At 45.5% G+C, this 24010-nt stretch overlaps 1 protein-coding gene across 1 annotated transcript; it reads left to right on the top strand.

Moving 5' to 3' along the window:
• LOC148151758 (heme-binding protein 2-like) lies at window positions 1-18638 on the top strand. The gene is made up of 4 exons (XM_087976529.1): window positions 1-132; window positions 6417-6546; window positions 12945-13119; window positions 17283-18638. Exons 1-4 carry the CDS (start codon window positions 1-3, stop codon window positions 17446-17448), a joined length of 603 nt encoding a protein of 200 aa, XP_087832655.1. The 3' UTR covers window positions 17449-18638.
• Window positions 18639-24010: the final 5372 nt, after the last annotated feature.

Genomic DNA, 24010 nt, shown 5'->3' with positions numbered 1-24010 from the left:
ATGCTGAGAATCTTCTTAACTGTGTCTGTCCTCTTCGGGCATCAAATTGCTGCTCAGGACCCAGAGCAGGAGGTGATCGACCTCTGTACTCATGTTGACTGTCCAGAGCCAGAACAAGTCATCCAGGACAAGGTCAGTACATCTGAGAGTTTCCTCTGTTCTGTCATGTTTGTACCAGTGGAAATTATTCCATGTTGTTTTTAGTCCCTAACCTGCAGTGCACCGACAGTCCACATCCCAACCCTGAACCATGAAACTGGACTGAAATTACTCCTCGGGCCTCATTAACACTTTCTACATGAGCTGCCATAGCCTGCCTGGCTCCCACTGCCAGCTTGTGCAGTAAGAAGAATATCAGGGCTTCCATCTCCAGCAGCAGGTGAAGGGAGGGGTCAGTGTGCTCACAGAGAGGGGGCTGGTGGGGGTCAACACGAGGACTGTAGAGGCAGGGAGCTCTCCTACTGCTCCTGTCTTCACTCAATCTAACCCTGTTTCTGAAAGGCAGCTGATCACAGGCTGAAGGTCTCTGTGTTCAATGTGGAAGAGGCCAAGTCTGGTTGTGAGTGGAATCTTCCCATTCCCCAATCCTGGACAGCTGCAAAGTCATTTCAATCCAGCAGGCTGCAAACAGAAGATAAGTCAGCTGTGAGATACTGCTCTCTGACCATGTTGGGGTCACTCTGCATTGGTTAGTGGACAGGAGAAGGTGTGAAGGTTGATTAACATTAGCAAATACTTGAAGAATTTTGCATTATTTTTTATGTGGACATATTCCATTGAGAAACACAAACTCCACAGGAAAACTGATTGACCAATGTCTGACCAAATTAATTCAGGGTAATACTAGATTAAAGAAGAGATTCTTCTGACAATTCCAGTAAATGTCCAGAACAGGCAATGACTGAATATTAATAAGAGAGGGAATAATAGACAGTGGCAGCATACCAGACAGGAATTTACATATTACACGAGCTTGCACAAGCAGATGGGACAGAAGCAAAAATAATTGTTAAACTCTGAGAAACAAAGGTAGGAAAATGACAGGGAAGAGGGAAGTGGGAGGGATATAAAACACACACCTTGAATCTGTCTTCACACAAAAAATATTTTATTAAAAACTGAATAGTGGGACATCAAAGATCTGAAGAGGTTGTGGAATTACTCAGTATAAAAGAGAGTAAATATGAGAAAATCTCCAGGATTAAACACCTGATAAATTCCCAGCACTTGGTAACCTGCATCCTAGGATTCTTAAAGAAGTTGACTGTAGGATTACTGGGTCCAATGGTTTGTGACCTTCTGTACTGCCCAGATTCTCTAACAGCGTCAGTAGTTTAGAACAGAACAGTTCTAACAGAGATGTTCAAGACTGGAGGGAGAGTAAAAAACAGGGAAGTTAGTGTGACATCAGTCAGAGAGAACAAGGATAGCAGGGTGAAGGACAAACAGACGATGACTCTGTGGAGAAAGTAGCCATGCAAATGCTGGGTGAGAGGGCAACCTGTTTGTGTTGGAGATGAGAACAGTAAGGGAGATAAATTATATTCTGTGTAGTCACAATTGAGTAGTCCGAAGGTTGTGTTCCCTACTCTGTGTCTGGTTTTCAGGATATCATCATTGCTGGAGAAATTGAAGTGTGAAGGTTAGTGCAAGGACAGCACGGTGGCTCAGTGGTTTGCACTGCTGCCTCACAGTGCCAGGGACACAGGTTCAATTCCAGCCTCGGGCGACTGTCTGTGTGGAGTTTGCACATTCTCCCCGTGTCTGTGTGGGTTTCCTCCCACAATCCAAAGATGTGCAGGTCAGGTGGATTGGCCATGCTAAATTGCCCATAGTGTTTGGTGCATTAGTCAGAACAAAATGGGTCTGGGTGGGTTACTCTTCGGAGGGTCTGTGTGGACTGGTGGGACCAAATGGCCTGTTTCCACACTGTAGGGAATCTAATCAATCTGTATAGATTTCAGTGGCATGGGTAGATTCTTAAACAAGCTGCTGTCGTGAATTGGGCAGTTAAGATTTAGAGATTGATACCAAAGGGTAAGGTTAGACAGGATGTGTATAAGTTGGTAGACTGTCAGTTAGTGGAGTGTTGTAACCATCAATGCTGGGGCCTTAGCTATTTACAATCTATATGATAGGACTGAGTGTCAAGTATTTACGTTTGCTGTTGTGAAGCCAGGTGGAGATTTTAGCCGCTGACAGGATAATAGGAATCTGCCAGGTAAGTTAAGTGAATGGGCAACACATGGGCAGATGGAGTATAATGTGGGAAAATGTAAAGTTATTCACTTTAATCAAAGAATTAGATCAGAAGGTGAATTAAATGGAGAGCTGATGGCCTTGAGGTATTATCGCCGGACTCTTAATCCCGAGACACAGGTAATGTTCTGGGGACCTGGGTTTGAATCTCGCCATGGCAGATGGTGGAATTTGAATTCAATAATCATCCGAAATTAAGATTCTGTGATGTCCAGGAATCCATTGTCAATTGTTGGGAAAACCCATCTGGTTCAGAAATGTCTTTCAGGGAAGGAAACTGCCAACTTCTGGTCTACATGTGACTCCAGACCCACAGCAATGTGATTGACATTTAACTGCTCTCTGGGCAATTAGGATGGGCAGTATATGCTGGTCTAGTCAGCAATGCCCCCATCCCACGTATGAATTAAAAGGAAAGAATTGTTTTCATCTGTGAAAAGAATTTTCAATGTTGGTGTTCAGGGATAGTTGGATGTCCAGGACATGAAACTCAGCAGGTTGGCATAAAGGCACGGCAAACGATCAGGACGGGGGAAGATGGTGGCATAGTGACCAATAATCCAGAGGGACAATCTCATGCTTTGGAGAAATAAACACTGAAACTGATGGAGAAACACATTAGGTCTGACAGCATTTGTGGAGAGAGTAAATGTTTAAGTGTGATGTGACTATTTCTGAAGTTGAGTCCTATCGGATTCGAAACTCTAACTCTTTCCACAGATACTGCCAGACCTGCTGAGCTTGTCTAGCGTTTTTTTATTTTTATTTTAGATTTCCAACTTTTGCAGTTTTTGGTTTTGTTGCAACTGCTTTAGGGTCACAGATTCAAATCCCATATTGGTGGCTAGAATTGGGTTTGAAAATCTACTCTCTGCAGTGGTGACCATGGAACTATTATCAATTATTGTAAACCACATCTGGTTCACTCATAGCCTAGAGAACAGGAAATCTGCTATTTTTACCTGGGCTAGTCTACTTGTGACTTTATCCACAGTAATGTGCACCACTCTTAAATGTTGTCTAAAATGGCCTGGCAAGTCACTCAGATCGAAGAGATGGACAGGCAACAACGGAGGGGCTTGCCAATGATAGCCACATTCTCTAAAATAATACATTTTAAAACATGGAATATTGAATAAAGGCCTTTATTGAAAGAGAGTTGAAGAGCAAGAATGAGGAGGTTTCATTGCCCTTGTACAAGGGGCTTTGGTGAGACTGCGTCCAGAGTGCTGTATGCAGCTATGCTCTCTTTTTCTAAAGAAGCATGTACTTGGAGGTACTGCACTGAACATTCACTGCAGTAATTCTGGAGGTTAGAGAAACATTAACCGGTAACACTGTGCACCCTATTGCCATAATGCATCGATAGAGAATAGAGAGTGGATGTTGCCAGTAATGAACAGGCACAAGAATAAAACGGATTGTGTTTTCCAAGATGGTGTCAAGCTTCTTGAATGTTGTTGGAAGAGGCAAGTTAAAGTCTTCACTCACACTCCTGCACTGTGGCTTGCAGATGGGAGACAAGCATGGGGAAGAAAGGAGGTCAGCTATTCACTGCAGAATTCAGAGTCTCTGAATCTCCCTTGGAACTCATTTGGCTTGTCCAGATCAATGGTTAAACCTAGAATATTGGTGGATTCGGCAATGACAATGCAAATGAATATCGAGGAGAAATGTTTGGATTTTATTTTACGTCTAGTTTTTCTAACAGATGAGAGACTTGACAAACAGTCGAGGTATTTTTCAATGTATAATTTCAGTTACATCACACTGTAAACTTTTGCTATAAATGCTGTGTCTTACAATTGTGTCCTCCACAACCACCTGATGAAGGAGCGGCTCTCCGAATGCTAGTGCTTCCAATTAAACCGGTTGGACTATAACCTGGTGTTGTGTGACTTTTAATTCAGTTCTTTGTAATATTGTCCTTGATATGTCCTAGGTAAATCACCCTTGCTTTTGTGAACTCATTTTTGGCCAGGCATGTTATCAAGTCATCAAACTGCAATTACACAGAAGCCTGACAGTGTCAATGCAGGCCATTCAGCCCATTGAATCCACACCGACCCTCTGAGTAGTATCCCACCCAGACCCAACACTGTTCCCAGTCCCTGTAATTCTACATTTCCCATACCTAATCCACTTAACCTACACATCCATGGACTTAACTTGGCCAGTCCATCTTCCGTGCACATCTTTGGACTGTGGCAGGAAACTGGAGCACCCAAAGGAAACCCACATGGACACAGAATGGGCAAACTCCACAAAGACAGTCACCAGAGGATGGAATTGAAATGGGTTCCTGGTACTGTGAGGCAACTGTGATAACCACAGAGCCACTGTGCTGCCAGTAGCTAAAACACATTCTCTAATTGCCTTATATGTTCTTTCCATGTGAATCTGTAAAATCCTTAGAGTATGGAAGCAGGCTGCTTGACCCAACAAGTCCACACCGACCCTCCAAGTAACTCACCCAGACCCATTCCCCTATCCTAATACGCTACGTTTTCCCTGACTAATGCACCTAACCTACATATCCCTGAATACTATGGGCAACTTAGCCTGGCCGATCCACCTATTCAATCCATCTAACCTGCACACCTTTGGACTGTGGAAGGAAATGAGAGCACCTGGAGGAAACTCACGCAGCCACAGGGAGAATGTGCAAACTCCATACACAGTCACCAGAGGCTGCAATCAAACTCAGGTCCCTCGTGCTGAGAGGCAGCAGTGCTAACCACTAAGCACTGGTGTTCCTGTGTTTTCTAAATAAACTACAGTGAGGTACTTCATATATGACTTGAAGCATCAGTGTTTGGAAATTGGCTGTACATGTTTAAACTCAAATGGCATGATTCAACTTTGATATGATCGGTATGATGTTACAAAGGAAGATATTTCACAAGCCTTTGGTCTTAATGGCTATTACAACTTGCTCAGGAACCATTCAAGTTTTTGTTACAATGCTGAGCCCTCCTGAGCCCATAACTGATGCTGATTAAAAAGCTTTTCAAAAGATTGTTTCTGGGCAAAATTGCTGTGAAGAAACATTGGCAGAGCTGAGTTTTTTTTGGAATTCAACCTCACTGCCCAAATAAAGCAATGCACCAAATCAAGCTAATGGGCTAATGAATGGCAGATTGGTTTAGTTTAGATAAATGTGAGGTGCTACATTTTGAAAAGGCAAATCTTAGCAGGACTTATTCACTTAATAGTAAAGTCCTCGGGAGTGTTGCTGAACAAAGAGACCTTGGAGTGCAGGTTCATAGTTCCTTGAAAATAGAGTTGCATGTGGATAGGATAGTGAAGGCGCCATTTGGTATGCTTTCCTTTATTGGTCAGAGTATTGAGTACAGGAGTTGGGAGGTCATGTTGCGGCTGTACAGGACATTGGTTAGGCCACTTGTGGAATATTGCGTGCAATTCTGGTCTCTCTTCTGTCGGAAAGATGTTGTGAAACTTGAAAGGGTTCAGAAAAGATTTACAAGGGTGTTGCCAGGGTTGGAGGATTTGAGGTAGAGGGAGAGGCTGAACAGGCTGGTGCTGTTTTCCCTGGAGCATCAGAGGCTGAGGGGTGACCTTAAAAGTTTATAAAATCATGAGGGGCTTGGATAGGATAAATAGACAAGTCTTTTCTCTGGCGATAGGGGAGTCCAGAACTTGAGGGCGTAGGTTTAAGGTGAGAGGGGAAAAAATTAAAATGGACCTAAGGGGCAACCTTTTCACACAGAGGGAGGTGCATGTATGGAATGAGCTGCCAGAGGAAGTGGGGAAGGCAGGTACAATAACAATATTTGAAAGCCATCTGGATGGCTACATGAATAGGAAGGTTTTAGAGGGATATGGGCCAAGTGCTGGCAAATGGGACAGGTTTAGGATATCTGATTGGCATGGATGAGTTGGACCGAAAGGTCTGTTTCTGTGCTGTACCTCTGATTCTATAAACTCAATGTGTTCCAGTAACTTATTCCTAAAACTGCAAATATCTTCTGACATAGTTTCCTTAGTCTCAAGGAGTACTCTTCCCCATTTTAGTTCACAGTCCAAAAAAAACCTAAAGTAGTCCTTAAACTTTATGACAATTTTCTCATTTGATGTTTATTTTGGTGTCGGGTTAATTTTCTCGTGTGATAATTCAATTTCTCTTCTTGTTTTAGAATTATAAAGAGATGCAATACCCAGCCATCCAATGGATTAAAACAAAGGTTGATGATATGGATCTGGTTCATGCAGTGGATACTGGCTTGAAAATTCTTTTCAATTATTCAGCTTTTAACAATGCTGAAGGTACATTGCATATCCCTTTAAATTGCAACAAAATATAAAATACTCCTTTAGTCTCTAACTAGTCTTGTCTGAAACCTTCTCCACAGACTGACACATTTCCTAATGAATTTGCCAATGTGAATCCCAGAGGGGTGCTTGATCACATTGTTAATTTGGAAACTGCTTTATTAAATACAGCTCTGTGGTCCTACAATCTGGGAAGTGGGAAGTGTATTTCAAACAGTGAGCAGACTCTTCTCAGGATCTGGGCTATCAGGTGAGAAGTCCCATGAAGCCAACCTCAACTCGAGCAAGCAACTCGCTGAGTTGCATGGCAGCAAGTTGCCAATTAGAGGGGATTCTAGATTGTTCAATGCCTTATTATTGCTGCAATCTTATACCTGCACCATTTCTCAGTGCCAGCATCTTCCGTGGCAAACACACACTGCATGATCGGCAACCAAATGGCCATGTCTTAGTGGAGTAGTCCTTAGTGCAGGCCGTGGAGACACTCAGTTAGGGGTCCTGATACAGTAAATCAGGCACAGCCTAGGACACCATCCAGGGGATTGACCACAGTGAGGCACCTGCTCAGGGAGTTCTCTGTTGGGAAGTCAGTACCTCTGTAGTTTGGGCAGTGGGTCAGTCCTGTGGATCCATTAGTCAATACAGGGCTGGGGAGAGTTGGGGGGGGGGGCAGGTCTCCCTAATCCCTGGCTCCCTTTGTGTTGTACACCTCTCTGCCTCAGGCATCACTGACCAACTCATTCCCACCAGCACGGGCCAAGAAAAAAAAGAATCGGGATGTTTGAAGATGTGGGGAAACATTGTCAGCTGAAACCACCATCTTACAAATACCTTGTTCATCTTGATCTCACGTGCTGCAACGGCTCTCACAGACATCAATCCATGGTCCATCCTGTATAGACATGGACTATGCTTCATGCTGGCACTATCACATTCAGGGCGACACAGAGACTCAAACATTTGTGAGAAGATTTGTAGCTCGGGTGCTCGTTGTTGTGGTTCTGTTCGCCGAGCTGGGAATTTGTGTTGCAGACATTTCGTCCCCTGTCTAGGTGACATCCTCAGTGCTTGGGAGCCTCCTGTGAAGCGCTTCTGTGACGTTTTCTCCGGCATTTATAGTGGTTTGTATCTGCCGCTTCCGGTTGTCAGTTCCAGTTGTCCGCTGCAGTGGCCGGTATATTGGGTCCACTACGTAGTGTACAAAATCCCATGCAAGGACTGCACAAAACACTACATAGGACAAACTGGAAGACAGCTAACGATCCGTATCCATGAACACCAACTAGCCATGAAACAACACGACCAGCTATCCTTAGTAGCCACAAACACAGAGAACAAGCAACATGAGTTCGACTGGGACAACACTACTATTATAGGACAAGCCAAACAGAGAACAGCCAAGGAATTCCTAGAGGCATGACACTCATCCACAGATTCTATCATCAAACACATTAACCTGGACCCAATATACTGGCCACTGCAGCGGTCAGCTGGAACTGACAACCGGAAGCGGCAGATACAAAGCACTATAAATGCCGGAGGAAAGATCACAGAAGCGCTTCACAGGAGGCTCCCAAGCACTGAGGTTGTCACCTAGACAGGGGACGAAACGTCTGCAACACAAATTCCCAGCTCGGCAAACAGAACCACAACAGACTCAAACAAACAGAGGTAGGACCAAAACAATCAAATTTTTACAAACCCAATAAACCAGCTCACCCCATGTGCACTGATTATAGTGTCTAACACTTTTAAAACTCCTGTCCAGTTCTGATGCAAGGTCAATGACCGGAAACATTGGGTGGGATTTTCCCCTCTGCAGAAGTGACAAATAATTAGGAAATATCTATCCTATGATTAAGGGATCAAGGGTTACGGGGAGAAAGCAGGAGAATGGGTTTGAGAAATATGTCAGCCATGATTGAATGGTGGAGCTGACTTGACGGGCCGAATAGCCTAAAACTGTTCCTATATCTGATGGTCTTATGGTTTGAGTGGGTGAGGGGTTGGAGAAAATGAAGCCGCTGATGTCATGTTGACAATCAGAATTCCCCTTCCCATTCCCTTTCCAACTCAATTACAATCTTAGTGAGAGGGTCAATGTTCAACCTTCCTGAACCAATGACCAATTACAGTCTTTCAGTGATCAATTTATGGCCATTTAAGAGCCTTAAGCTGCCATTTACCTGATTTGAGAGAAATATGGCAGCCTTCCTGAAAGTTATTCGTGGGGCATCTGCTGGTCAGGTTGGGCCTTGATTTACCACAATCTGTGGCAATCACAGGCACAGCCAGTGTTTAGGGACGCTGCTGAAAACCACCACCAGGCCCTAACCCAATCACCTTCCCTCATGTTCCTATCCCCTTGATCCCTCCTCAAAATATCACTCACTTCCCGATCCCTGCCAGCAGACTGGGCCTTCAATAAATTGATACCTCTGACTGGCTGACAAGCAAAGGCTGGAAGAACACAGCAAGCCAGGCAGCATCAGGAGGTGGAGAAATCGACATTTTGGGTGTAACCCTTCTGCAGATAAAGCTGCAGACAAAGGGGGTGGTGGATGCAGGGTGGTGAAGTGGGGTTAGGTGAAGTCAGGTAGAGAGTACAATCTGATTAGGCAATGGGAGGAATGAATCCAGTTGGTGTCTGGGAGGAGTGGAAAGGAAGGGAAGGGACTGGGAAGGGGGTCAGGGGATGGGAAGTGAGGTTATTTGAAATTGGAGAACTCAATGTTGAGTCCTCCGGGCTGTAGGCTGTCGTGACAGAAGATGAGGTGTTGTTCCTCCAATTTGTTGTTTGGTTTGTTGTGGCAATGGAGGAGGCCAAGGACGGTCAGGTTGGAAAGGGAATGGGAAGGGGAGTTCTGATCGTCAACATGACATCAGCGCCTCATTTTCTCCAACTCCTCACCCACTCCAACATCACCCCCTCTGAACCTGCAGCACTCCACTATCTCCGCACCAACCCTGGTTCACAAAACCCGCTGACAAAGGTCTGGAGATTGAACCTCTGTCACAGAGGCCAGATGCCAACTCTCCGACACCACATCCTACCTCCCCCTTGCAGATAACCCCACTGCAACCCAACAGGCCAAAAACACTTGCACTGTCCGAGCCCTCATTGCCTCTGGTGGTGATCTCCCCTCCACTGCCTCTCACCTCTGTCCCAGCCCCATACTGCCTGGTTCCATCTGTACCCCAAGATTCACCGACCCAGGCGGCACGGTGGCCCAGTGGTTAGCACTGCTGCCTCACAGCGCCTGAGACCCGGGTTCAATTCCCGCCTCAGGCGACTGACTGTGTGGAGTTTGCACGTTCTCCCCGTGTCTGCGTGGGTTTCCTCCTGGTGCTCCGGTTTCCTCCCACAGTCCAAAGATGTGCAGGGTCAGGTGAATTGGCCATGCTAAATTGCCCGTAGTGTTAGGTAAAGGGGTAAATGTAGGGGTATGGGTGGGTTTCGCTTCGGCGGGTCGGTGTGGACTTGTTGGGCCGAAGGGCCTGTTTCCACACTGTAATGTAATCTAAAAAAAAAAACTACCCCAGCCAACCCATCGTCTCAGCATGCTCCTTACCCACCAAACTCATCTTGTCCCACCTCGACTCCATCCTCTTCCCCCTTGGTCTCGTCACTTCCTACCTACATCCGCAACACTAACCACACTCTCCATCTCTTCAGCAACTTCCAGTTCCCTGGCCCACAGTGCTTTATCCTCACTATAGATGTGCAGTCCTAAAACACATCCATACCCGACAAGGACAGCCTCCAGACCCTCTGCTTCTTCCTCTCCAACAGACCTATCCAGTCCCCCTCCACCTTGCCAAACTGATCCTCACCTATAATAACTTTCCCTTTAACTCCTCTCATTTCCTTCAAGGCCTTGGGCACCTGGATGGACCCCAGATACACCTACCTCTTTGTTAGCTATAATCAAACAGTCCCTCTTCAGTACATACATAGGCACTGTGCACCAACTCTTCCGCCATTACATCGATGACTGAATCATTGCAGCGTCCTGCTCCCAGGCCTAACTGGAGCAGTTCATCGACTTCACCCACAGCTTCCACCCCACCCTCAAATTCACTTGGTCCATCTTGGACACACCCCTCCCCTTTCGTGACCTCTCCATTTCAATCTCTGGTGACAGTCTCCAGACAGACATTTACTCTAAACCATCAGACTCCCACAACTACACCTCCTCCCTCCTGCAAGAACTCCAACCCATTCTCCCAATTCCTCTGCCTTCGCCACATCTGCTCAGACAAAGAGACATGCCATGTGCGAGCATCCCAGATGTCCACCTATTTCGAAAAAACGTGCTTTTCCCGCTTCTGTCATCCAGATAGCCCTCCACTGCACCACCTCCATTCCCTGCTCCACTGCCCTAACCTCTCCTCAACAACACGGGAAAGACAGGGTCCACCTTGTCTTCACCTACCACCCCACCAGTATCCGCATCAAAAGTATCATCTTTAAATACGTCCGCCAACTCCAACTAGACCCCATCACCAAGAACATGTTCCCCTCCTCACCCCTCTCTGCCTTCCGCAATGACCACTCCTTTAGACAGTCCTTGGTTTATGCCATTCTCCCCAACACCCCCCCACCCCCCCCTCCACCCAACCCCCAAATCCCCAGGTACCTGCCATTGCAACCGGATAAGATGCAAAATCTGCCGGATACCACCCCCCTCACCTCCCATCCATGGCGCCAAACAGTCCTTTCAGGTGAGACAGAGGTTCACCTCCCTCTTCTCCAACCTAGTTTACTGTATCTGGTGCTCACAATGTCATCTTCTCTACATTGAGGAGACAGAACATAAACTCAGGGAATGGTTCACCGAGCATCACAGCCGGGCTTGCAGGGGCTGGCCAGACCTCCCAGCCACCGCCCATTTTAATTCCCCTTCCCACTTCCTTTCTGACATGACAATCCTTGGCCTCCTCCATTCCCACAACAAACCACACTACAAATTTGGGGAAGAACATTTCATCTTCTGCCAGGTAGCCTACAGCCTGGAGGATTCAATGTTGAGTTTTCCAATTTCAAATAATCTCCTGCCCCATTCCCCCGACCCCCTTCCCAGCCGTCCCCATCCCTTCCACTGCTCCCTGCCACCAACCAGATTCATTCCTCCCATTGACCAACCAGGTGGTACCCTCTACCTGTCTTCACCTATCCCCACTTTACACTCTGCTCCTCCCATTCCGTTTGTCTGCCATTCCCACTTACACCCACCCACAGTCCTGAAGAAGGGTTACACCTGAAGTGTCAACTTCACCTCCAGATGCTGTCTGGCTTGCTGTGTTGTCCCAGCCTCCTGTTTGTCTACCTTGGATTCCAGCAGCTGCAGGTTTTTTATCTCTATCCTCCAACTGGCTGGGAGATTCAAACTAGGTGAGATATCTATGTCCCAATATTTGACTGGAGGGAGTGCTGGAGAGATTTAATGCAGTGATACCAAGTCTGCAGGGCCTCTGTGTGGAGAGACTGTAGAAGTTGGGGTTACTTACCTTAGAGCAGAAAGGGTTAAGAAGTGATTGGAGAGAGCTATTCAAAACCACGAAGGGTAAAGGAGGAGAAACTGTGGGAGAGGTGTTAATGATGAGAGTATGTGAATTTCAGTCATTGTAACAAGGAAATGTTGTCATCACAGGAAATGATATCACCAACCCAAGGAAACCGAAACACAAATAAAATGTGGGCCATGCCACTAATACTTCATCTGGGGGCTCACTGATGATAATACCTGGTATGGTGACGAAACGTCTGAAAACAAACCTTCTAGCTCAGTGAGCAAACCTACATCCAGTTGCAACAATGTGCAGTTGTCAAGGGGCTGGTTAGCTGACTTCGTTGTACAGCTGGCTTGAGGGGCAGCCTAATGCCAACAGCATGGGTTCAAGTTCTGCACAGTCTGAGGTCACCATGAAGGAAAACGTCCTCAAACTCTCCTTTGACATTAGGTGGGGTGACCCTCCGGTTAAACCACCACCAGTTCTCTCTCATGAGACAGTAGCCCTATCTACAGTCTGGTCAGACGAGAATGACTTTTCCTGTAGTATTGTGATCTGGAAAGCACTGCCTGGAATGGTGATAGAAGCAAATTCAGTCACAACATTCGAAAGATAAATATTTCCACGATGAGGGAATATTTGCGTGTAGGTGTGAAAAGAGCAAATCAGTGTAATGATCTGGTTAAAAATCGACCAAACAGCCAGCACAGGAGTCCCCTCCCCCAGCGCTGTGTCACTCTGTGAGGCTATTATTCAATCTGTCACATCAGTGTCTGCCCCACTTCAGCAATGTCACCCCTGACCCCTCACCTGTAACCTCTGACTCACTGTCAGTGACACCACAGATGATCATCAAATAAAATATCTTTTATTTACAGAAACAATCGTTCCTGTCACTGCACCTTGGGGAATTTCTGGCCACGTGGTAAATGGAACAATTTTACAGAACTACATTGTTTATCTGCTTCTAGTTCCTCAAGTCAAGAGTCCACCAGCACCTACAGATCCAACGGTTACATTTGGAAATGCATCTGATAGTTGGTACTTTGTCAGGTGAGTTTAGCGGCTGATATAATGGTGAACTTAATGGAGGGCTCTTTATGTTGTAATGGTAATGTCCCTACCTTAGGCCTTGGTTCAAGTCCCACCAGCCACAAAGTTTCTCCTCCTTTACCCTTCATGGTTTTGAATAGCTTTCTCCAATCACTTATTAACCCTTTCTGCTCTAAGGTAAGTAATCTCAACTTCTACAGTCTCTCCACACAGAGGCCCTGCAGACTTGGTATCACTGCACTGGAACCAGTGTGTTGAGGGGTGATACAAACTCAGCAGCTCTGCCAGCATCTGTGAAGAGAGAAATCTCACACTGAGTCTGGTATAGCTCTTCAGTGAATAGGTGATGTCAGAGTAGGGGACAAAAGGAAGGAAGTCCAAAACAGAGTTACGTATGAACATAATAACTAAGGCTGGGAGTTACAGAGAGAGTCTTAGGGATGTACAGCACAGAAACAGACCCTTCGGATCAACTTGTGCATGCTGACCAGATATCCCAACCCAATCTAGTAGCATCTGCCAGCGCCCAGCCCATATCCCTCAAACCCTTCCTATTCATAGACCCATCCAGATGCCTTTTTAAATGTTGCAATTGTACCAGCCTCCACCACTTCTTCTGATAGCGCTCATTCCATACACATACCACCCTGTTGCTCCATAGGTCTCTTTTATATCTTTCCCCTCTCACCCTAAACCTATGTCCTCTAGTTCTGGACTTCCCCACCCAGGGAAAAGACTTTGTCTATTTATCCGATCCATGCCCTCATGATTTTATAAACCTCTATAAGGTCACCCCTCAGCCGCTGATGTTCCAGGGAAAACAGGGAAAGACTGCACATAAAATAAGCTGCTTAGGAAGGGAAGGGAGACAAGGCAGTGGTGCTGTGGCTGTACTGGAACAGCTTGGCTCGGGATGTGGCAAATTCATGAGCACGCGTCTTCAGTCCTACTGCCAGAATGTTGTCAGGGTCCACAGCCTTTGTGGTATCCAGTGCCACCAACCGTTTCTTGATATTGATGCAGAGTAAATCAAATTGGCTTCAGATAAGCATCTGTGATGCTGGGGACCACTGGAAAAGGTAGAGATGGGTCATCCACTCGGCACTGCTGGTGAAGATTGCTGCAAATGCCTTGTCCTTTGCATTCATCTGCTGGTCTCTCCCATCCCTGAGGAGAGGGAATATTTGTGGAGCCTCCCCCTCCAGTGAGCTGTTTAATTGTCCACCACCATTCACAACTGGATATGGCAGGACTGCAGAGCTTCCATCTGATTTGTTGGCTGTGGGATCCCTTAGCTCTGTCTATCACTTGCTGCTTGTGGTATTTGGCACGCATGTAGTCCTGGTTTGTAGCTTCACCAGTTTGACACCTCACTTACAGATGTGCCTGGTGCTGCTCCTGGCATACCCTTCTGCACTCGCCATTGAGCCAGGGTAGATCTTGATCAAAACAGTAAGTCATGACAGGAGAGCTCAAAGCCATGGTGTGCTCTTCCTGCTCTACTTGGGAAGCTGATCACATTTCCACTGCCTAGGGCCAGCAGGGGTTCAGGAATGGCCTCCAACTGCAGCTCCTTGAAGCTCAGCTTTCAGAACTGGAGGAATGGCTGGAGACACTGTGGATCATCCATGAAGCTGAGAGTACTGCGAATAGCACATACAGGGAGATGGTCACACTGCAGGCTCAGATTTCATAGGCAGAAAGGGAATGGGTGACCACCAGGCAGAGTAAGGGGCTAGGCAGGCAGTGCAGGAACCCCCTGTGGCTATTTCCTGCAAAACAGACACTTTGGATACTGTCGGGGGGAATGGTCCCTCAGAGAGGACCAGTAACAGCCACATCTGTTTCCCACGGTTCACCTTGTAGCAAAGGAGAGGAGGGGAAAGTGTGAGAATGCAATAGCTATCGGGGATTCAACTGGAAGGGGAATAGATGGATGTTTCTCTGGCAACAAATTAGATTCCAGAATCGGATGCTGTCTCCTTGGTGTTTGGGTCAAGGATGTCTCAGAGTGACTACAGGATATCCTGGAGGATGAGGATAAACAGCCAGTGGTCATGGTACACATTGGTCCCAATGACAGAGGATAAAATATGGCATGAGGTCCTAAATGCAGAATAAAGGGTGTTAGGAAGTAAGTTGAAAGTATGACCTCAAAGGTTGTGATGTCAGGATTACTACTATTGCCACGTGCGAGTCAGAGTAGAAAGTCCAGGAAATTATAATTGAACACATGCTGGAAAGGTGGTGCAAGGGGAGGGTTGCAGATTCCTGGGACATTGGGACTGGTTCTGGGGAAGTGGAACCAGTACTAACTGGATGGGTTGCACATGGTCAGTGATCTCAGGTTCAGGATAATGCTGCAGGATTTCCTCAGGATAATGTCCTTGGCCCAAACATCTTCAGCTGTTTCATTAATAATCCTCCCTCCATTATAAGGTCAGAAGTGGGATATTCACTAATGATTACACAATGTCCAGCACCATTTGTCACTCATCAGACATTAAAGCAGCCCTTGTGCAAAGCAGCAAGACCTGGGCAGTATCCAGGCTTGGGCTGACAAATGATAAGTAACATTCAATACAAATGATAGGCAATGACTGTCTCCAACAGGGGAGAAAGTGACCATTGTCACTTGACATTCAGTGGTGTTACTATCCCTGAATCCCCCACTATCTACATCCTGGGAGTTCCCATTGACCAAAAAAATCAACTGGACTAGTCATATAACTACTGTGGCTACAAGAACAGGTCAGAGGTATCCTGCAACAAATAACTCACCTATTAACTCTCCAAAACATGTCCCGCATCTACAAGGCAAAAGTGTGATGGAATATTGCCCACCTGACTGCCATTGGGCAGCTCCAATAACATTCAAGCAGCTTGACACCATCCACATCAAAGCAGTTCACTTGGTTGGCATCAGATTCACAAGCATCTACTCTCTCCACCATCGACACCTGACAGCAAAGTAATACAAAGAACTGTGATGTTGGGAATATAAAACAGAAATGGAAAGTTCTGGAGAAACTCAGCAGTTCTTGCAGCATCTGTGGAGAGAGAAACAAAGTTAACATTTCATGTCCAGTGATCCTTCATCACAGGTTATTTCTCCGCAGATGTTGTCAGACCTGCTGAGTTTCTCCAGCACTTTCTGCTTTTGCTACGAAGATAGCGCCTTCCACAGCCATGAACCCCTCCAGCACCCCCCCCCCCCCCCCCCCCCCCCCCCTCCTCATCTCACCTGGAAGGAGAAGGGCAGCAGATATGTGAGATCACCACCACCTGCAAATTCCTGAATTGGAAATCTATTACCGTCCTTTCTGTTTCTCTGGGTCAAATTCCTGGAACACCCCCACCACCCCAGCGGGATTGTGTATGTACCTACACCAAATAGACAGAAGTAGTCTGGGAGGCAGCTAAATACCACCTTCTCAAGGGCAGGTCGGGATAGGCAATAAATACTCATATAGCCCATGAATAAAGATTTTAAAACATCCTCCTGACATCACCTTCAGAAACGGTTCCCTCTCATTCTTGTCCCATGAGTCAGCGAGAACAGCTTTTCTTTGTCTCCCTTACCTAACTCATGTCACTGTCTGGTACAGCTCCAACCAATTGTCCAAGGACAAATTTCCCAGCTTCTCCACTCTAAACCTATTGGTAAAATCCCTCTGCATCCTCACAAGGTGCAAATATCATTCCTAAAGTGTGAGTGATTATCACTTCACACAATGCTTAAGCTGTGACCTAACCAGCAGTTTACAAAGCTTCAGCATGATCTCCCCCCATTTGTACTCACTACCCCTAGTAATGAAGCTCAAAGTCCCCCATGCTTCCTTAATATGTGCTGCATCTTTCACTGGTCAATATCCCTCAGATCTCCCTGTCCCTGGTACATTTTCATCATCGATAATGATTCCAACATCCCTTTTCCCAGAGTGTCTCACCTCACTCCCCCGTCCTAAATTCCATCTGCCACACGTCTGCCCATTCTGTGAGGTTATTGATGACATTCCTGTAGCTGGGATTGCACTGAATGGTGGAGGGTTCTCAATGACCTGAATGGCTGTCACCTGTTCATATTGACCTGTTAATCTACTCAGATCCAGAAAGCGTTTGTCACGAGGAATGAGAATGAAATGCCTATATTCATATTGTAGGGCAATTGATAGGAAACTGGAAGAGAAACAATATGAAGAACATGTGCTTGAATTCCTGAAGGATTTGGAAGAAGACAACCAACCCTTTGAACCAGGACATTTTACTCTTAATTTCTATAGCAAATGGGGGCTAATGGAAGTAACTTTTTTTAAAGCTTCCAAATGATTTTGTTTTGTAAAGTTCTGTTCCCTTTACAGACATATAACAGTCAATCGCGCTTAACTCTGTCTTAAACTGTTTTATTCATATGCAAGTTACATCTTGGCTTTAACCTGGATTAGCACGGTCTCCTAATCTAAGAAAGGATTTACCTAGCTGTTGGGATTTGGACTCAAATTCCGGAGTAAGTAAGTTTGTGTCATGGAATAATCTTCCTGGTAAGAAAGACAATATTAAATGCAAACCAAAAAGAAAGATTATACAATAAAGGTTATGGTTAGTACTAAACATTTCACTCATTGAGACATACCACAGTACACAGGTGTTATAACACAAGGTAAACCCTTCAACTAATTAAACCAAACACACAGAAATGCTTATTACCTCACCATCTGTCAAAGTAAGAGAACTACCCCAAATCTCACTATTTAAAGAAAAACAAACTTATTCTTTATCTAGAACTGTAAACCTCCTTTATTTATCTACCTCCCACTCTATAACAATATAGCCCCTATTAAATTTACAGCAAATTAATTTTCAAAACCAGGCAGCAGTGTCAGTTCTCCTCTGCAGATTTCCCTGGGTCATTTTCAGCATTCTGCTGTAAAGATGTTTCATATGAGAAAGGTACCTTTCGGGGAGCAGTGTTGCAGGCACTCTGCATGACAGTAGATGCTCTCTGTCTCTGGCTAACTGTCCAAAATACCTGCTTTTTATACTCCAAGATATCGGATCATCTCATTGGTTTGATGTTGTCAAATTCAAATTCGATTGGTTTTTACTATCTTGGGGCATAGTTTAAACTGATTGGTTGAATTCAATCGGCTGTGAAAAAAACAAGGTATCTTATGTTACAGCCCAAATGTTACATCTTCAAATTGTCCAGTCCGCTTTCTGCCTGCAGTCAGTTACATGACAGAGGCCTGCATTCACTCTCTCTTAAAGGTACACCTTCAACTTCATAACACAGGTTCAGGACATGTGGGTCTGTCTTTCCATCAACACCCAAACATCTGACATTCCTTGAACCTGATCTGTTGACTCATAAAACACTTGGATGTTTTCGTTTTCGTCAACTTAACTCAGATGTACACACAAAATCCTCTTGCAGCTTGAACACTTCAACTTTAATTTCCCAGTCTACCTCAACCCCTGTCACCGCAGTTACTCGCAGATTGCCTCTCTCTCTGTCTCTCTGTCTCTGTCTCTGTCTCTCTCTCTCTCTCTCTCTCTCTCTCCACCACGTACTCCCCCCCCCCCCCCCCCCCCACCAACATCTACAGCTTCAGCTTAATACTCTGTTCTAAGAACTTCTTAAAAGAGCCTTTTTCTTTCACTTTCTGTACAGGCAGTTGCCATTAATCTGAACACAGGATTTTATACTGATCTAATACACACAACCTGGATGTTTTATGCAAAATCTTCTACCTGTCTCTACATTACTTTTGGAAAATCCCTTAGACTATGACAATGAACCATCAACTGATCATGCTCCTGCCCATTTGCTATGATGAACTCCAACCTTTCACTCTCAGAAAGACCTCGTTTTTGCAAGTGTGCTCCTGGTAAGGCTCCTGGCACACTGACCTTTTTATATCCCCTTCTCTGTCCTGCCTGAAAACTCTGTGTCCAGGGGTGTTGAGCTGCCATCCTTGCCTCTCTTTTAGCCAATAATCATTATAGCAATTATAAATAAAGTAAGGGATATGATTTTTAAGAGAGAGAAGAAGCTCGGGGACCTGGATGTTTGTAGTTTATTATCTGCCTCATGAGCAGTCATTGCATTCCCCTTCAGGGTAAATACATCCTTCCTCATGTAAAGAGACCAAAAGATTGTGATCCCACATTTATCACTGAAGTGAGAGATTCGGACTCTTCACTCCCATTGTAGTGAAGACCAGCATGCTCTTTGTTTTCCTCATTGTTTGCTGAATGCGTACATGAACTTTCAAACCACACATTAACCAGACATTAGGTTCCAGCTCTGGTCACTCTGACTGTCCCTGACAGAGCAGTCCTGGATGCTCATGTTCCTTTTAACACAAGTTTTGCCCAGTGTTTCAGATTCATTCCTGATCAACCATTTCTGTGAGGCATTGGTGACATCAGTTTAAATTCGTAATTCAACACATACACAGGGTTAAATTCAACTGTTGACGGGGAGCTGGGTCCTTCACTGGGAGGCAGGGATTAAATGTTCTTTTCTCTAATCTTGTTTGAAATGAATGAATTGTGCACGGCCTAAGACAGGGATGGTCCTGGTGATGGATTATACTTCTGTTTAATCTCAGTCATGCTGGGTCAGAATGTTTCACGTTGATGTGGTCAGAGCTCATTGACAGTGGGAGGTATTACAGAGCCTGGTTGTCTGAGGTGGGTCGGTGCTGGAACTGCCCTGTGGAGTATTCCTACATGGAATGGATTTGTATTCCATCAATATTCATTGTTGTGACTCTTTTGTAATGATGTCAAACCTTTATCTGAAAGTCAGTGACACATGAGATTCACAAGGCACATTTCAATAAACATCAGGTTACACATAACAGTCAGCTTTGTGCTGTGGTGTCTGAGGTCAGAGTTTGCACTTGTTGAACTCTGCAGCACAAGGGAAGGCAGTAGGAGAGTGGGAACTTGCATTGAGGCTCAGGACCAGGAGGGGTCAGTGAGAGTTATAGGGGGTCAGTGAGAGTTATAGAGTCATAGAGTCATAGAGACGTACAGCATGGAAACAGACTCTTCCGTCCAACCCGTCTGTGCCGATCAGATATCCCAACCCAATCTAGTCCCACCGGCCAGCTCCCGGCCTTTATCCCTCCAAACCCTTCCTATTCATATACCCATCCAAATGCCTCTTAAATGTTGCAATTGTACCAGCCTCCACCACTTACACATACCACCCTCTGCATGAGAAAGTTGCCCCTTAGGTCTCTTTTATATCTTTCCCCTCTCACCCTAAAGCTATGCCCATGTGGACTGGAGCCTGGAGGAAGGTGAGGGTCTTGCAATTGGAACCAGAAACATCCAGACACACGGAGAATTATATATTAGTGAGGAATGTGTTCCCAGTCTCACTGGTCGAATTTACATTTGAATTGGAACTAACAAGAATGAAGAGAGTGGAAGTGGGGGACACTGTGGTTACTGCCGTCAGGAACACCAGGCCAGGGTGAAAATTCTGCCCTCTGTGTGGGCAGTAGAATATTCCCTTTTCCTGACATTCCTGATGGTCAGACACTGGACATTGTGCTGGGAATGAGGAGAAAGGTTGTTTCTCAATCCAGTTCAGTTTTACTCAGGTCAGTGCAGGTTCAGAAAACAGCTGGATCCAGGTGAGGAAGGACAAGTGGAAGATTCTGGGAACCAGGAAGGATGCAGCTTCAAACTGGTCCATAAAATGGAGAAAAATCCCAACGTGAAATCAGAATCCAGAGTCTGATGTTAGGATAAAATTCAGCTTCAGATCTGCTCCAACCCACCCTGAGAGCTCTACCCATATATCGACTGACTGAATGTGTAATTGAGGAAATGATCTATTCCAATATGATTCCTGTTAACAACCATTCATTCACAGGCTCCTTGTGTGGAATGAAGAAGCTATTGTCTTTGAGGCAGTGTTTGTGTTTTTCTAACTGCTGGGAATGTTTTCTCGCTGGGAATGTTTTCTCGCTGGGAATGTTTTCTCGCTGTGAAATAAAGAGGGTGATGCATCACAACACTAGGTCTCCTGTTCAATTCTTTACTCTGAGGGAAATCCAGGTCAATGATCATGTCATGAATTTAATATTCAATAAATACTCCCACATTTCACTGAAACAAATGTGTCGACATATTGAAGATTGAACGTAATAATTCTCCTATTTTAGAGGATTGATCCTGCATTAACGGAGGGCATTTGGCCCACAGTGTACCTGAGCTCCAGGCAAACGGATGTTGCTAATGTAAAGGCAAGGAGTTACATGTGTGGCTCAAAGATTGATGTGTGTCGAAAGGTTTTCAGTTTCACAACACTCCAGGAGCAGTCACAACAATGCCTTGTACAGTTTCAGCCCCTCTTCCTACTTTCATCTTGTAATAAATGCAAAATTCCCATTTGCAGTGTCTGCACACTAGTTTCTGCTATTCATGCCCAAGCCCCTCTGTATCAAAACACTCTGAAGTTTCTCTGTGTTTAGACAACAAATTGCCTTTCTAACCTCCGTTCAAAACGAGTAACAGTCCACTTAACCAAGTTAAACTCCAATCTGTCAAATTTTGATAATTCTTTTGTAAATTTCTAATTTCTTCATTACAACTTATTTTCCTATCTATTGTAGTGTATTCTTCAAATCCCTGATCCTTTGGAATGGGAGAGCAGGCTCGAGGGGCTGAATGGCCCACTCCTGTTCCTATTTCCCATGGTATTGTAGTTACAGTGAAAGTCACCATCGTCCCAGAGGCTGTTCTCTCTCATTAGACAGAGGTGGCTGCTGGTGCAGAGTTATACCGGAGGGTCAGCAGGCCTCAGGCAAGGGGTGAGGGGGAATATGATGGGGTAGCATTGTTGGTGTGGGATAGAATAGTAAGGATAGTAAGAAATGATCTGGAATCAGAAGATGTAGAATTCATAAAGGTGGAGGTAATAAATGAAACAGGTGAGAGGATACTGTGACAAGTTGTCTATCAGAAGTATCATAGAAACCCTACAATGTGACGACAGGCCATTCAGCCCACTGAGACCACAACAACCCCCTGAACAGCATCCCACCCAGACACACCTCCTACCTTCCCATGTAACCCTCCATTTAACATGGCTCACCTACCTCACCTGCATATCTCTGGACACTCTGGGCAATTTAACCTATTCGCCTTTGGACTGTGGGAGGAAACCGGGTTACCCAGAGGAAATCCACAAAAATTCGGAGAGAATGCATAAACTCCACTCCTGCCCCAGGGAGTGAATTCAAACCCAGGTTGTTGCCACTATGAGAAAGTCGAGCTGACCACTAAGTCACATGCAGCCCCTAGTAACCTATATATATCCAATAAGAGGCAATCGAACCATTGTCTTTTGAAATTCAGTGAAAGCAGGTGAGAAACTAGGAAATCTGCAGTGAATAACTCACCTCCTGACTTCCCAAAGCCTGTCCAAAACACAAGGCAGGAGTATGATGGAATACTCTCCAAGATTAGATTAGATTACTTACAGTGTGGAAATAGGCCCTTCGGCCCAACATGTCCACACAGACCCGCCGAAGCGCAACCCACCCAGACCCGTTCCCTTACATTTACCCCTACACCTAATACTACGGGCAACTTAGCATGGCCAATTCACCAAACCTCCACTTTTTTTTGGACTGTGGGAGGAAACCGGAGCACCCAGAGGAAACCCACACATACACGGGGAGAATGTGCAAACTCCACACAGACAGTCACCTGAGGTGGGAATTGAACCCGAGCTAACCACTGTGCCACCGTGCCTCTCCAGAATCTCACCAAAGTTCCTCGACAGAATCTTCTAAAGCCTTGAGCATTTCCATCTCAAAGAACAAGGACAGCAGATAACAGTGGATCGCCACCATCTGCACATTTCCCTCTAATCCACTCACCATCCAGACTTGTTTAAGTTAAATTGACTTATTACAGGTGTGAAGGCTCACTTTCAAACCACATTAAATGCACTTCACTGGAATACTCTCGTGCTGACTCTTGGTGTAGCTGATACAAGTTCCTGAGTCATCACTGAAGCAGTTCTTGCAAAAAGGACAAATATTACCCGTAACTGGAAATGGCTGAGCCAGTACAAGATCTGATGGGTGACCCACCTTTGATTTTCGAATCAAAATCCATAGTTCTTGTGCAATGGTTGGTCTGTGCGAGGGTTGGTCTGTGCGATAGTTGGTCTGTGCGATGATTGGTCTGTGTGATGGTTGGTCTGTGTGATGGTTGGTCTGTGTGATGGTTGGTTTGTGTGATGGTTGGTCTGTATGATGGTTGGTTTGTGCAATGGTTGATCTGTGCAATGGTCTGTGTAATGATTGGTCTATGTGTGGTTGGTTTGTATGATGGTTGGTTTGTGTGATGGTTGGTTTTTGCGATGGTTGGTTTTTGCGATGGTTGGTTTTTGCGATGGTTGGTCTGTGTGATGGTTGATCTGTGTGATGGTTGATCTGTGCGATGGTTGGTCTGTATGATGGTTGGTTTGTGCAATGGTTGGTCTGTGCGATGGTTGGTCTGTGTGATGGTTGGTCTGTGCGATGGTTGGTCTGTGCGATGGTTGGTCTGTGCGATGGTTGGTTTGAGTGACGGTTGGTCTGTGCGATGGTTGGTCTTTTCGATGGTTGGTCTGTATAATGGTTGGTCTGTGTGATGGTTGGTCTGTGTGATGGTTGTTTTGTTCGATGGTTGGTCTGTCCGATGGTTGGTCTGTAAGATGGTTAGTCTGTGCGATGATTGGTCTGTGTGATGGTTGGTCTGTGTGATGGTTGGTCTGTGTGATGCTTGATCTGTGCAATGGTTGGTCTGTACGATGGTTGGTCTGTGCGATGGTTGGTCTGTGTGATGGTTGGCCTGTGTGATGGTTGGTCTGTGC

The sequence above is a fragment of the Chiloscyllium plagiosum genome, unplaced genomic scaffold (genome assembly GCF_037043375.1).
Source record: "Chiloscyllium plagiosum isolate Xiang-an unplaced genomic scaffold, Cpla_swu_hap1 HiC_scaffold_3, whole genome shotgun sequence".
Classification (NCBI taxonomy): domain Eukaryota; kingdom Metazoa; phylum Chordata; class Chondrichthyes; order Orectolobiformes; family Hemiscylliidae; genus Chiloscyllium; species Chiloscyllium plagiosum.
This window is presented reverse-complemented; position numbering and strand designations above follow the sequence as displayed.